The 15,267-nt window shown below is 51.3% G+C and overlaps 3 protein-coding genes across 3 annotated transcripts; 1 reads left to right on the top strand and 2 right to left on the bottom strand.

The window, feature by feature from the left end:
• Window positions 1-3,513: 3,513 nt before the first annotated feature.
• AYO21_11511 (hypothetical protein) lies at window positions 3,514-3,978 on the bottom strand (the record flags this gene model as incomplete). Its single annotated transcript, XM_022661401.1, has 1 exon — window positions 3,514-3,978. One exon carries the CDS (start codon window positions 3,976-3,978, stop codon window positions 3,514-3,516), a length of 465 nt encoding a protein of 154 aa, XP_022506283.1.
• A 3,637-nt stretch (window positions 3,979-7,615) lies between these two features.
• Window positions 7,616-8,987, bottom strand: AYO21_11510 (hypothetical protein; the record flags this gene model as incomplete). Its single annotated transcript, XM_022661400.1, has 4 exons — window positions 7,616-8,033; window positions 8,094-8,295; window positions 8,385-8,755; window positions 8,815-8,987. The coding sequence occupies 4 exons, from the start codon at window positions 8,985-8,987 to the stop codon at window positions 7,616-7,618; spliced, it is 1,164 nt and encodes a 387-aa protein (XP_022506282.1).
• A 3,822-nt stretch (window positions 8,988-12,809) lies between these two features.
• On the top strand, window positions 12,810-13,363 carry AYO21_11509 (hypothetical protein; the record flags this gene model as incomplete). The annotated part of the gene is made up of 2 exons (XM_022661399.1): window positions 12,810-12,970; window positions 13,027-13,363. 2 exons carry the CDS (start codon window positions 12,810-12,812, stop codon window positions 13,361-13,363), a joined length of 498 nt encoding a protein of 165 aa, XP_022506281.1.
• Window positions 13,364-15,267: the final 1,904 nt, after the last annotated feature.

The following is a 15,267-nucleotide window of genomic DNA, read 5'->3' as shown; positions in this document are numbered from 1 at the left end:
CAGATCCCGTGCTATTGAGGAAGCAAGCGGACTTGATGGACGAAGGCCGTGGCGGGAGATTCTAACGCGCGACCGTCCTATTCTGACTTGTATGGATGGCGTTCTCGGTGTGGGCACTTTTCCCACGCCTGGTACTTGCACTTGTCCTTGTTCTTGTCCTTGTGCAGTTTGGGACCTGACGTGGACCAGTCTGCATACTACAAGAGAGGAAACCTCATTCGCGGCAGACCGAGAGGCACTCCAGGGAGCATTCGAGCCACTACAGACATCTCTCAAGCAAACATTGTCAGTTGGGACGGTGCAGTTGGATACCTCAAGCTTTGCAGAGCCTACGAACACAACCAGATCCATCCGCTAATCGACCCGATCCACGAGATCAAACAAGGCGATCACTCGTTCGTCGTACTGCCAGAGAAATTTCTGTTTCATGACCGGAATCTCGACGCCTCCCTCTCTCTTCCTGTCCTACATGACCTCACCCCCGGCTCAACGGCGGCTCCGGCCTGGGCCAGCTCACCCCCTTTACCACGCCCGTGACGGTGGCCCAAAGGTCGTCCCTGCTCTGTTCAACGAGGACCCAGAACTAGGCTCTAAGGGGGTGGGTTCCCTGGAAGTGCACCAGCACGGCACGTTGCCTCAAGCACTTCGAGCGACAAGCCCTTCCTCCGGAAATCAGTCGGGATTGATGGACTGACCAGACAGACAGCGGTGTCTTCATATATCAGGCGATTCAACCTTCAGATCTCGAAGCCTCTTCTCTGCGTCATGCTGCTCCTGAAGCGCCGTGTTGTTCTTGATGATCGCTTGTTGAAGAATCTCATTCGCTTGAGGGGTGTTGACCCCGGACAGGGCCTGAGTCCAGATCCTGGCGCTCCACTGAGCCTCGAGAGCAGCTTTGCGCTTTATGCACCAGTCAAGAAGCGCTTCCACCATTTCGATCTTCTTTACTAGGATTGAATCAGATACATTCACACCTTCACACCTTGGAAACCCGGGGCGGAGCATTCATTCATACCTTCGGTGCCCGCCATTGTGTTGCTATCTCGGATGGATCGGATTGCCTTGAAAAAAAAAAAAAAAAGTCTTGGAAACTGTCCAAAAGATTGTATGGTAACGATGTCCTTTCAAGATCCTGGGAGAAAGAGAGGGAAGAGGCCCCGTTGGAGGTTGGGGGGCTGGGGCCTCGTAGGTGTGGGAGGGGGGGTCGTTGTTGCCTGGAGGAGATGCCCCTCATTTGTGTAACACCAGCCTCGAACTCGGCGCCACCCCCCTCCCACGGCGCCCTTTTCGACCAACTCGCTTGACACCTGGTGCTCCATTCCGGTCTATCCCCTCTGAAGAGTACCTCATTGTCCTCACCCACAGATACAGACATGGACAGACGCTGGTAAACTACCCAACTACATGAGTGACCATCCAGCTTGACCTTGACACAGGCATGATAGACGACGAGAAACGGCGGCGATCCTCCACGGAAACCTACCAATCGTGGTCCTACGGCTCTTGGACACCGACGAAGCCAGTCCTTCCAGCACGATCCCAAACCAATCACGAGCCAAATCGTGCCTCAATCTCTGCCACCTCTGCGCCGACGTTGCGGCGTTCGAGCAAGCGCAGTAGTGCTGCTTTGCTTCTGGGGTCTCCTCTCACAACTCAGGCGATGAGGATTCCTGCAGCACCACAGAAGAGGAGGGCCAAGATAAATTCAATCCTCGAGTGGCCTCGCGGTTGGATGTCCCTCCCTATTCGAAACGAGATCCTAAATGTCACGGGGCATTGCCTGCAATACGAATCCATGAGCCAAAGTGCCCATGGTAGAGCGCTCCATAGGCACTTGCAGAGGTCACGTATGTGATACGTCCGGAATGCTCCTGTTCAATCTGTGGGACGACGGTTTTTCGAACATAAGTAAGTATTCGAGATGACCATCGTCGTACGCGGCAACGCACATGCACATCAAAAGATCTGCCTCCAGAACTCGATGGTATATGAGACGAGAGAGGAAGCCTAGTCGCTGGAGAAAATCCTGCAGGGCAAAGAAAGACACTGGACAAAATTCTGACAGAAAAGAAATTGGTTCAAGGCATATCAGGCGCTTTTTCCCGCGGACGATTCCACATTGCACCGACCTCAGCACGTCTCACTCCACGCGAGATCGAGATTAGCACCTAGATACGTTACGGCGATTTACAGCAAGAACAAACGGTGCGGGAACGAACTGGCAATGAGCTTGAGTTAAAGATGACGATCGACCAGTTTTGAGATGCAGGTTCTTTCTAACGAAATCGCCATTGGAGCGGCGGCGGCAATCAAGAACGATGATGGTCTCATACAGTCATGAAGCACACGAACGAGGGAATTGGGTAATGGCGCATCAAGACAAACAGGAGTGTAAAGAGCTGGATTGTATCTGTTTGTGACTGCTGGATAGGTGGGTGTTTTGGATTTGCGGCCGGGGAAGCGGCGTCACGTCCGACCGACGATGCGTTGAAGCAAGCATCCTTTGAAAGCATCTCGAGGGCAAAGCCATGAGTGAGTGGGATAGATACGGAAAATATCTGGTAAGAGCATTGCGTACTATCGGATAGCATCGCAGCGTCGGCGCCGCTCACCTTGCGCTCTGTCTGAGTGAGTGAGTGCAGGGCAGGGCAGCCTTGCTGGAGCCTCGTCCGGGCTATTACAGACACGGGTAGCTGATTCTCCCGATAGTACTCAAGGTTGAGATTACAGATCTTTCCTGAGTGAAGGAAGCCTTGGACGATTTCCTTCATCGGGGTAGCATGGTCAGGTCGGTGCGCCAGAACGATGTCTACCTATGATATGGCTGTTGGAGACGCTCTAGGGAGAGACTAGGAGACCATGTATAATGAAAATGAGGTACACCCGGGAGACACCCAGGAGACATGTACAATGGGGTGTGTACACCCGGGAGACACTATACAATGCAGTGATGTACACCTAGAAGATCACCTGGCTCAAAACCCAATACCATTTAATCATCCCAAGGGGCACTATCCGATGGCAGTGGTGTACACCCAGGGGGCATTGTACAGTGGAGGTGGTGCCACACCCGGGGAGACCACCTCGCTCAACGAGTTCGGTTGATTTTGAGAGGATGGACCACCAGTCCGGACTCCGTAACTGCGGCGTGGGTTGCTATCGTGCCGTGATGTGTTGTGCGTAGTGTTCGGGGGCCGCGCACACGGTTCACGGCAGTTGAAGGTTGAACTGAAGTTGAGGGTTGAGGCCGTAGTTGACGAGTGCTTCTTTCTAGTCATGTCCATGTCGCTATAAAATAAAACTGCATCATCCAATCCTGACGCGCGTCGGTACGCTAGATTGTTCAAGCCTGAATTGTATTGCTCTGTCCTGTAATATTTAAGGATGGGGAGATGAAATAACTACTGCGTCCACCATCACCTCCACCGCCTGGTGCGGCCAAGCGCAAAGTCGGCGTGCTGGGTGCGATCATCGCGAGAGGAGATTGGTGTCCTCCCAGTATCCAACCCACCGTCATTGTATATTGTCGACCCAGGGGGACTCACTATACAATGGGGCCGGTGGCGGCCAGAACTCTCGTCCGTCAGTGTTCCCTTTGAGTGCAGCAGGAACACAAGCGGCGCTTATTCTGAGGCGGAGATTGTCTGCGTAAACGTTTGGTAGACTGTTGACTCGATGAAATCTCGCTCGCCGGATGAGACTGTAGAGTTGTGAGAGTTGACGGTCGATTCGAGATATTCGGTTGGAGGGAGGGGGTTGTGCCTCCTGGATCGGAGTCTCGGTGTTGGTTGGCATCACCCAATCTGGAGAATCGAGGTCCATCGTATATGCACTGTTTATAAACGCACGCGTGTCGAGAGGAGTTGCAATCTCCCTTTCTTCTTTGGCACCGGTGCAGGAGAACCAGATGGACGAGGCCTCTCGCGGAAACATGGGGTCGAAGGTCTCGAGTATCTCCTGGGTGTGCATCACTTTCATTGTACAGTGGCACCTGGGTGTACGCCGTCTCCATCGTATAGTGCCCCCCTGGGTGTGTGCCAACCCCGTCGTATGGTGTCTGGTGGGTGTGCACCCACCCCATCATGGGTACAGTGGCCCCTAGGCATACGCCACCCGCATCGTAGTGTCTCTTGGGATGACCGAACGGTATCGAGTTTGAAGGGGGTGATGTCCTCCTCGAAGCTGATAGGGATACCCGCCAAAACTTTGACTAATGTCCCAATGCATGCCCATCCCAATAATTTACACCGCCCCCATCGTAGTGTCTTCTGGGCGTACATCATTGTCATGATGAACTGCCTCCATCAACGCCACTGCTGGGATTCAGTAGGGAGGAGGAGGGGGGGCCGTTTCGGCGGTGTGCCGGGTGGTTTGGGTACCCTCTCGGCTTGGGAGAAGACGCGGCACGGAGATGGCGTTGTTGCCTAGTGAAAAAAACCTGCTTAAGATATTCAGTCAACCAATCACTTACTTAGACAACTCACTCTGTGATGGGGTTGAACGGCAGGAGAAGGTGAGCTCAGTTCGGGCGCAACCAGCACCAAGACTGATGCTTCCTCCTGATTGGTTGAGTTTACTTGTACGACAATGCAAAGGCAGAATGCGGCTTCCTGGTTGGACGAGACAGACAGTGTCAGTGATGCAGGAGCCTGACAAACTGACGCACTGTACGTAAGGGAAAGGTAAAGAGGTAGCACAAGGTGCAAGACGAGCACACGAAAGGACTGAATGACGTGTACGAAAGAGGAAGGTAAAGGGAGAAAAGGTAGGACGATGGGCACGCCGTGTAGAGGAGCGTTACGACATAAAGAGAGAGTGTTTGTTCTTCCTTCTTCCTCTCTCTCTCTCTCTCCTCAGAGTTATCCTCCTCACTAGGTTAGCTCGCCAGACACAGAACTCTTTCCAAACCCTCACACACACTCTTACTCACCTCACTCGGTTCTTCTCAAAATCCACCCCTTCACACTCTTCCCTGGGTTTCGGTTCAAAGCTCATCGGTAAGAGCTCCCCGATCACCTTAGACACTCTGTGCAGGTGGTCTCGATGGTGGCCACTCCTTATCTTGTCCTCCTTTTCCCCCCGAAACTGGATCCCAGTTGCAAGTTGTCCTCGTGGTGTCATATACCAAGTGCTAATTCGAATTGAAAACAGGAAACCGTGGTCGGCTTCGCCATGCCACCACCACCACCCAACAAGCCTCCCCCAAAGCCATCGAGCGAACCCAACATTCCCGGAGTGAGCTAAATGTCTCCTCGACCTCGCTCGACACCGCTGCAATCAATCAATCGAGCGAGGACTCTGCCCTTAATCTCCTGATCAGGCAAGGGGGATGACTTGGGAACAAGGATTGGAGGATCAGGAATGGAAGATGACATGAGGACCAGGATTGGAGGATCAGGTCAATGAAACTGTTACGAGTAGATAGAAACCGTCACACACGTTCGTTACATGGAAACACTGGCCAGGGTCAGGCTCTTTTGAGCTGGCGATACCTTGGGACCAGGACTGGAGGATCGGGCCAATGAACTGTCACGAGTAGATAGATCTTCTTCGGAAGCCACGTTCGTTACATGGAAAACACCAGCATCGGTCTTCTTGTTGCACCGAGATCCCGTAGCATGGTGTGGGGGGGGGGGGGGGGGGTGTTGTAGACATCCAGCTCCCGTTTGTCTCCTGCGATTCGGAAATTGCTTTTTCTCAGATAGACTCTCGTCGTAGTGCTCTAGTGTCTGTAGTCCTGTCTGCACCCACGAGTTTCGTGGTTGGCGAGATGAAAGACGGCTGAGTCTTAACAGTCGCTTCGGTCAGTCAAAAATCCCGTTTACTTGCTGAAAGCCTCTGAGTCGGAGCAATCTCCGCTGGAAACCGTGACCTTCGTCAGAGTCTTCCGCTCTTGAAATGGTCGATGGAATGCTGACAGTGCTCAGCTCGTATCCTGCTGCTTTCAGCACGGCCAGGCCGCAGGCGAGCCTTTGCTTACTGACGTCTTAGCATCGATGATCGCTCCAGTCTCGTGCGCTTGTTATTGCGAATGGTATTTGATGATCGCAAGGTTCCAGAGGGCACCATCATCAGCAAGGAACCGCAGAGACCCACAGCTGTTTTCCCAATGGGACTCATGATGCCAACATCGCGCACAGCCATCATGCCGTCTGTCATCCTTGGATCGATCCTGAGATCAAATAGGTGACAAAGTGCTGATGCAGCCAGAAGAAGTTGTGCTCGAGCGAGATGCATCCCTACACAATTCCGGGGACCAACCCCAAAAGGTGTGTGTGCGACATTCATCTTCGTGGAAGGATACACGACTGAATGGCATCAAGGTATCTGGCGACGTCGTGCAAGATCTGGCCTTGTCATTGAGCGATTCCATGATGGGAGAAACCATATGCGATCTGTCGACGCGTACGAGCGTGCGTATCGGAACGAATGGCGCTAAACACTGAGGATGTACCGGTAGGTGTTCAGCACTTGTAGAAATCTGATTTCAGACAAGGTCGGGCACTCTGGTCGTAGATATCTTTGATCGAGGCAAGATCGGAGAAGGTGAGTTCGTTTGGGCCGGTGCGCACTCCCTTCCCGTACTTCTGATGTAGTTTGTATCGTGCGTAGGTATCTCTTTCTTTCACCGCTTGCCAGATCATATGGACCTTTATCATTTTCGCCAGCGGCGGCCCGGGAAACCTGGATAGAGGGTGGGCGGAATGGCATCACCAAAGTCATGGTATGGCCCAGCTTGGTAGGAATTTCCCTGAAGTGCGAGCATACGCTCTGACTTCTCATGTGGAGCTCAACATGAGCTGATCAAAGCAAGCCGTCGTCTCTCCGGACCGCATGGTGATGCCTGTTGATCGCCCCCAGTATCAATTCACCTTGAGCGACGCCGGAATCGACACCGGCAGCGCATGCTGCATGGTGCATCCCTGTGGTACAGCTCCAACTGTAGTCACGGTCGATGACTGGGTCTGGAAGCCAATCGCTGGTGTAACCCAGGAGATCAAGCTGGGTAATTTCATCGCGTCTTAGCGCTCTGCCAGACAAGACCACGGCGTGAACCACGCCCGATCCGCGACACACCAAGATCTTGATGATGTGGATCGCCCAACACCCCCTCAAAACATGAATGTCGTTCCAGAACCCGTGAGACGGAGAATTCGGTGCGACGGCAAAACGCGGTGGTGAAGTAATAGAACGAGACGATTTGCCAGCAGTCTCTCGGAAGAGTATAGTCCCCAGCTGCGCGGAGGTGAAAGTGCCAGTACCAGTGCACGAGAACCGAGATATCGTGACCGTGGACGTGCAGGGGATGAGAAGGCCAAGAACTGGTTCTGGATGTTGTATCCACCTTCAAACAGCTAGAGAAGCTCAGATGCCTCAGAGTGGGAACCGAGGTGTCACCACAGTGTCGCCATCTGGTCGGCATTGAGGGCGTGCCCAGCGTGAAGGACGGGATCGGCGATAGGCAGTGGGGAAGGTGCGTAGTGGTGGTGACGACCAGAGATGTCCAATATCATGTTGTTCCTGTTCCTGCTCGCAGATCCCAGGGTGTTTTTCTGTGTCTTGAAACGACACACACCAACCGTCGATTGAAGTGGAATGCCCCGAGCATCGAGTTCTACCAGAGCGGGAGCGTCGGTGCCATGAGGATGGAGGAGTGAGTGGGCATGAGGGTCGAAGGCGAGCAGTTGGAGAGGCTGAGCAAGATGGTCGGATCAGCCACGTGTGCAAGGACCCTCTTCCACGAGGCAGGTTCCGGTATACTGTACCACCTCTGAGAACGTGCCGGTCGCTGAAGTGGTCGACAACGTGATTGAACCAGGTCGTCATGGCTGTCAACATCAATGGCGAGGTCAATGGTGCGTCCTGGTGCTTCAGCCGCAGGAACGACTTCCTTTTCTGTTTCGGCCGTCATTGCACGAGTCTTCTGGTTGTTGAACCGTAAAGTGCTGTTACTGGTGCAGAGAGAAGCTCCGCCAACACCGACGATGGTGTAAAAGTTGGGAAACCGTGGGCACGAAAGTCCCATATAGATACTGGCGCACCAGGTCAGACTCTTCCTCGAACCCTATGGCCCTTTGGGGATCTCGACTCACTTGGGTCCTCCGTATGGCTCCCAGTCCTCCTTGATCGTCTTGTTAATGGACCTCAAATGAGAGATGAGAACAGTATGTATGGGGGATGCGGCCAGTGGTTGACGCACGGCTTGACGATCGTGAGCCATCTCGCGAATACCGTCGAACTGCAGGTGCGTCACTTGTACCTCCTCGCAGCCTGTCTGGCGGCGCGTGATCCTGACTTTGATGAGAGTCTCAATTCATGATGAATCCGGCGTGCGGCCTGTGTCTGCTCTGGTTGGCCCGAGGCTCTCGTTTGAAAATCATCACCATCCTCAAAGTACCCATTCGTGGTCCAGCCATGAATGGTTTTCGTGAAGAAACCCGGCAGTGCTGGCAGTGCAGGATCAGCACTGGGGCTCAGTGGTGTCAGAGCATGTCCTGGCCTGGGCCGAAGATGATGAGCAGTACCGAGATTCCCCGGAAGATCAACAGGTATCTCAGCACCCAGCGCCAGTCGGCCGCGCCGGTGCAGGAACGAGATGTCCAGGAGACTGCTCTCGTTCAGCGAGTAGCTGGGCGCGGACCCGAAGCCCGAGAGGATCATGTACGCCCACATGAAGTTGATCGAGTTCATGGCGGCGCCGAACGCGAGACCGGCGAGAACGAGGAGGGACCCGATGATGTAGGGCAGCCGGCGTCTGTACTTGGTCGTCACGGGCTGCGTGAAGAGGATCCCAAAGCACAGCCACCAACAGACTTGCCAGCTTCAATCAGGGTGGGCGGACCCCCGGTGTGACCACGAGGCTTGTCAAACCCAGCTTCAGTCAGTGCACAGGTCGTCCACCGCGACCGCAAGGTGTTTGGGGACGAGGCCGACGTCTTTCGACCGCAACGGTGGTTGGAGGCTGACGAGGCGCAGCTCAAGGCCATGGAGAGAGGGCTATCATCATGCTCGTAAAAGTCCAGTTTGATCGACATCAGGGGGCACCAGTTGGGCGCAGGAGTCTCTCACAAAGACAGACCCGAAGGCTGCGAAGGTGAGCGACAAGGCCTGAGCCACTTTAGACTCGCCTACCAGGATGGCTTGTTGCGAGCCTATGGAAGATCCATTGCCGCGCAGGAACTGAAGCCGTTGCTCGCGTATCTGCTCTTTCGGGGTACGAGATCCAGATGATCATGGAAGGGGGCCTTGGTGGGAACCGGGATTGGAAGGGCATTAGACCTGAATGTTACTGGGTGGGACTGAACCACGTCCCGCCGATGAGTAGCAAGGCGAGGGCGAGGAAACGGAAGCGCAACTCCCTGGAAGCCGCATCCTCCAGGGCGGTGTCGTATTCTTCCTCATTGCGTTTGATGTTGGTCTGGTAAACTGCCAATAATGGAACTCGGCTGGTATGGATCGAAGCCGGGGACAGCGACGAAGATAACGACGAGGGTATGGGTGATGTAGACGACGACTGAGTAGGACAAGACAGATTGTGTTGGTCGACTCCGTCTTGTCGACTGTCCATTTACCCTTCCTCGAATACATGTAGGGCTTTGTTGTGTTCTGTTTTCGCTTCGAAACAGATACAGGGTGGTGGGGTTTGCAACTGGCCAATGTCTGGACTTGCGGCTTGGATTGCGTATCGTGGTTTTATGATTGAAAGAATGATCCAAGGAAGACGATACGGGGAGGTATTCGTTTCCTGCCGTCGCGGTGAGGAACGCCGGAGTCTTAGAATCGCCGTCGTCAAATCTGGTTTGAGCCCGAACGGAAAGATTGGCTGCAGTGGAGCCACCGCGGTATGATTGTCGCACCACGTCTCCGCTGACAAGTCGGGGGCCAAAAGAGTGTGATTGGGGAGAGGGCAAAGTCATCATCACTCCGTTGGATTGAGCGATGCTCGGCATCAATCGCTTTGTTAGGGATACGTGACCAACCTCGGTATCACGCTCGCAGATCTAATCGATGCGAACAGCCTCAATAGGCAATGAATTGATGAATTGCAGTACAAAGGACAATCTGAAAAGGTCGAGGTTCTGTTGTGTGAACAATATCTCAAGTGGCACGTGATCAACGTGCCAAGAGATCAGGTCCGTGACATCACCCCTCCTAAAACACGTGTCAGGTCCTCTGACACGGGTGTTTTCATTTTCCATTCCACGGTTGCGTGTGTTGGGTAGTAATATTGAACGTGTCGACACGTTACCTTCCCGGGCGGTACTGCAAGATATCACGGTCGCAGATTCAATCAATTCATTGCCTGTTGAGGCTGTTCGCATCAATTAGATCTGCGACCGTGATATTACGAGTCGATTTACACGTGAGGTGTCGCGGGCAAACCCAAGGAGGTGGTTTACTTGGTGATATAGTAGTGGAAGGGTGTAGTAGAGACGAAACCAAGTGTATAGTGTGCGGAACTATACGTAAAGCGTACAATCGAGAGGAACTCGATTATTTGTGAACGAAGCCAACTACGAAGGTACCCATAGGGGTGTCTTCTCCTTATATAACCGTAAGTGGTTAGCGGTGCTCAGTGGTACTCAGTGGTGCTCAGTGCTGAGCGTTCACGTCGTGGTGGGGTCCGCCAAGGCCGGGGCCTTTTCTCTTGTTGGTTGGTCTTAATCTGTACCATGCATAGGTAAATTGCAGCCTTCCGAGTGGTGCGGCACAGCTTCCTCTTTGGAGGTGGTTGCGGTCATGGATTTGGTCCTAAATCATGATTCGTAACACTCCGCGACCGGATCGTCAAACGCGCTTGAAGTGATAAAAGGCCTTTGCACCGGCAATTGTTCGTGCACATCCCCGGCCGTCACACTGATGAGGATGACACCGGACGAGAACAGAAAGATTGATCAATTTATCGTCGACAAACTCTCCGCCAAAGCCACCAACCTAGAGACTATCCGTGTCCTGATTTCGGGAAAAGTGATGGCACATGGATATCTACGCGACTTCTGGTGAAGAATTTAAACACTTTCATGTTCCTTGCAGTTCACCATCACATGGCCATGCGCGGTCGGTGGAGTGAGTTGTGCTTCCCCGCCCCGCTATAACTCGCGCGGTTGACAGGGACAGCCTCTGCCGCCTTGACGGTTTCCGCGGCCACTTAGCCTACTAAGTCAGGTGAGACATCCCTCAGTTCGACTGTGAGAGACGGGGAGTTTTCACAGACTCGATATCGACACGGCGTCTGAAACGTTCATCCGCGAGTGAGCCAGTCCTTGACCATGCTGCCGCCGCTGCTGCTGCACCCAGTCGGACCGATGCTTCTCTCTCGTCCTGAAGCGACATATGACCCGCAATGACTTGTTTAGACGTCATGCCCACATCTGACGGATGTAAACACTTCAGAGGTGCCAACTTGGGAAGGAGTCTGCGGAGGACCAGCACGACGCCCTCGGAATGAGCCACCGACGTCGTCTACTGCAACGCCTCGTCGTTGGACAGTGACTGCCGCACCACGTCGCCACCGAACGCGCAACCGAGCGCCAACGGTGCATATCCTTCTGACCGATGCGGTGAGCTCGGGAAAAGTGCTTGGATTTCCTGGTGCGGGTTGAAATGTGGATCGAGAATGATAACCGACCGTGCCGGCCGTGGCAAGATTGATTCCAACAGCACCAGCTCGCGTCGACAACATAAAGGCAAAGTACGGTGAGTCTGGTGCATGGGAGAGACTGACGAAATGGCATCGCCCGCAAATTCGCTGACGTCGCGGACTCGACGGTGCCAGCTGGTGCTGATTCCTAGGGTCGCAGAGGATGCAGACGAGACTGCTACCGTAGCAGCATCGCCTCTCTGCGATACAACAGGGTTCCCCCCCCCAAACCTCCGCGCATCATCCAGTGTTTGTCGACACATACCCGTCTCCTCGTCCTCTAGTACGAGATACATTTGTGGTCATCTCAGCCTTTTCGTTCTTGTTTGTTTGAGTACGACGTACGTATGTACATTCATACTCACGACAAGATACAATTCTGCAGATTCACCCGAAGAAGAAACTGTTGGAGATGCTGCACAACGACAACCCGGACCAGTTCCCAGATCCCAACCACAAGCCCGAGAATAGCCGTCGCTCTGTCCTGATTCGAGGCTTTTGTCGGGTTCAAGCCCCTAGTAGACATCTAGGAGTTGATAAAAATGGAACCTCTCAAGCCATTTTCACCCACCACAACCGAGGGCTTGACCTTGAGCGATGACGAGACTTTGCGGCCTTGTCCGATTCCTTTACACGCATCGGATGTGGTGGGCAGGTAACGGTGTACAAGGCATCCTCTGAAAATCCCGCTGATTGCACCAAGGAGAACGACGGAATAGAGAACGGGCTGAACTTTGCCAATTGGGCCATCCACATCAGCGTCAAGTTCCGGGAGCAAAGAGCAACTAAGTCTTCTAGACAGTCGCCAGCAGTCAGTACCATCTTCTACCTCATAGCTCTGCAGAGTCCAAGTCGAGCTCCCTTCCGAGTGGTCGACGAGATCAACCAGGGCATAAACCCCCGAAACGAACGCATGGTGCATGGCCGAATGGTCGATATCGCGACGGACGACGGCGGCAGAGGCAGAAGAAGATGAATGAGTTCGAATCCATTCGAAACATCCCGAGAGCTATCTTGTCCCATTGTTTACATGTACGACACGGTGACGAGTCAATGGAATACGGTTGGGACTGAATTGGAAGGCACCGTTTCGTCTCTTTTCTGGATGACTAAATCGAATCTGCCCTGATCAATATCATCTGCCTGGCCGCCTCAATCTCCTTCCTCGATGCCAACCTTGGCGACGCAAGCCACGCGCAAGACCAACCTCCACAAGTTGGATGTGTGCATCAAAGTCTCGAACATGCTTGCCGACATGGCGAGTCCTGGAGGTCCGGTCGTGGTCTTTCGAACAATCGTCGCGCTGATGGAGTCTGCGGAACAGTGGGAGTGAGAGCTTCTTGTCTGGGTCGAGACGCTTGAGTCCATAACCTCTCATCGCCTAGACGAACGCAAGGACCAATATCTCGACTTTGGACAGGCACAACAAGGCAGGAGGCTCTCTTGGATCTGGTCGATGACACGAGAACACCTGTGGTAGCGAGCACATTATGGAAATGCTCCAATCCAGCTGCTGCGGCCGTGAGCGACCACACATTCCACAAGAACAACAAGAACAGCAACAACAAGAACAACAACAACAAGAACAGCAACAACAAGAACAGCAACAACAAGAACAGCAACAACAAGAACAGCAACAACAAGAACAGCAACAACAAGAACAGCAACAACAAGAACAGCAACAACAAGAACAGCAACAACAAGAACAACAAGAACACCTGAACTGCGGTGACCACCAAGACTCGGAATGCTCGTGGATGCTGAAAAGGACAGGCATGTACAAGAGTCCCAGATGACCGTTGCACTACTGTCCGTTTATCCATTCATCCAGGTGGATCGAGCAACACTTAATCAACCCAAACCAAACAGAATCATCCATCTATCCAGGGAGACACTGGCTAAACCCCCTGCGTCCAGCTCTCCCTCGTCCTCCTCTTCCATCCTCTGTCGTTTTTCTTCCAACGGTGATAGTATACCAGTGATTCGCGTGGGGGTGCGTCTCTGACTCTGCTCATGCGCCACGCCGCGTGACGAATTGGAGATCCAGCTCGCACAAGTACACAATTATTGTGGGTATTGTAGGTCCACGAGGACTGACGTAGATCTATAATAGGGAAGGACGGAGGAGTCGATCTCTCGAAGGTCTCGAGCAAGCAGCAGCAGCAACAGCAAGCACAAGCACAAGCATAAGCACAAGTACAGGCACAGGCACCACCAGCAGATGTAACAGGCGCAACAACAGTACCGACAAGAACAGCGATGCCATCGCTTTCACGGCCGCCGCCGACCTCTCAACCAAGTTTACAACCTCCACCTCAATGTTACCACCTGGCCAGAGAAGTGACCTAAAAGAGGGGTAGGGGAGTAGGCCATGAAGGGCCAAGAGATAAAACATATAAAAATACTACGAAGCGGCTAGGCTTAAAAGAGGTACTAGACTAAGTACTCTACGGTAGACTATAATAGAGTAGTATAGAGTACTATAAAGTAATAATAAATTCCCTTCTTATATAGTTAAGATAACTTTTATAGTTCTTCTACGTAGTCAACTTCGTTTATAAATAATCGAGTTCCTTTAGTTATACACTTTACGTATAGTTCTATATACTATACTCTTAATTTCGTCTCTACTACTTTATTCTACTAATATATTACTAAGTAAACTACTTAAGTTTACTACTAATACCTTACGTATAAAGCGACTTATAATAAGTAGAAATACTCTTAAAGAAACGAGATATACTTATATTATTAATAAAAAAAGAGATCTATATAATATTTATTAATAGTAATAGTGGAGATAATTATCTAAATTAATTATATATTATTTAAGATATCGTAAACGATTAAATTAACGAAGACTTTATAGTAAAAGACTTCTTATATCTTAATCTTAAGAACTATTTAATAAAGAACGAATATTAATATATTTATAACGTTAACTTCGATCTTAAAATTATCCTAATAATAAAGATAAGAGTCTTTAACGTTATAAAAGAGTACTAACGTAAAGTATATTAGTAGATTAATAAAGGTATATATATTAACTAAAAAACTTATTAATAATAACTTAAGAAGACGAGAAAGTTATAATAATAATTAAAAGATTAGAGAGCCTCAAAAGGTAAGAAAGATAACTATATTAGGAAATAACTACGTAACTCCTATAGTATTCGGAGGACTCGGAGGATTACCTAAATAGGTAATGAATAGACTCATTATAGGATCGAACCGATAGGTATTAACTATTTAACTATAGAAGACTTAGTAAAACTTAACTATCTAAGAGAGGGGAGAGGAGTGTCCTTATATAGACAGCGAGTGGCGATAGTTAGAAGATAAACGAAACCCATCGAATCGCTATTAGTAAGCGATGATGTAAGTGGCTACACTACCTAGTTATCTTACCTAGCTAAGCCACCTAGCCACGTGATCAAGTCACGTGCCTAGCGCTAAGCCTAGTTAGGTAAGAGACCTAGATAGCGATATTCCACAATTTCTAATATATTAATATTTTTCCTTATTTAAATAGAATTTCGTAATTTTATAACTTATATTATAATAAAATAATTATATCTTATCTTTCCTTTATAAGAATCTTAAAGTCTTTATATTTAGCTAGTAAC

Source organism: Fonsecaea monophora (assembly GCF_001642475.1).
Source record: "Fonsecaea monophora strain CBS 269.37 chromosome Unknown Scaff164, whole genome shotgun sequence".
NCBI lineage: Eukaryota > Fungi > Ascomycota > Eurotiomycetes > Chaetothyriales > Herpotrichiellaceae > Fonsecaea > Fonsecaea monophora.
This window is presented reverse-complemented; position numbering and strand designations above follow the sequence as displayed.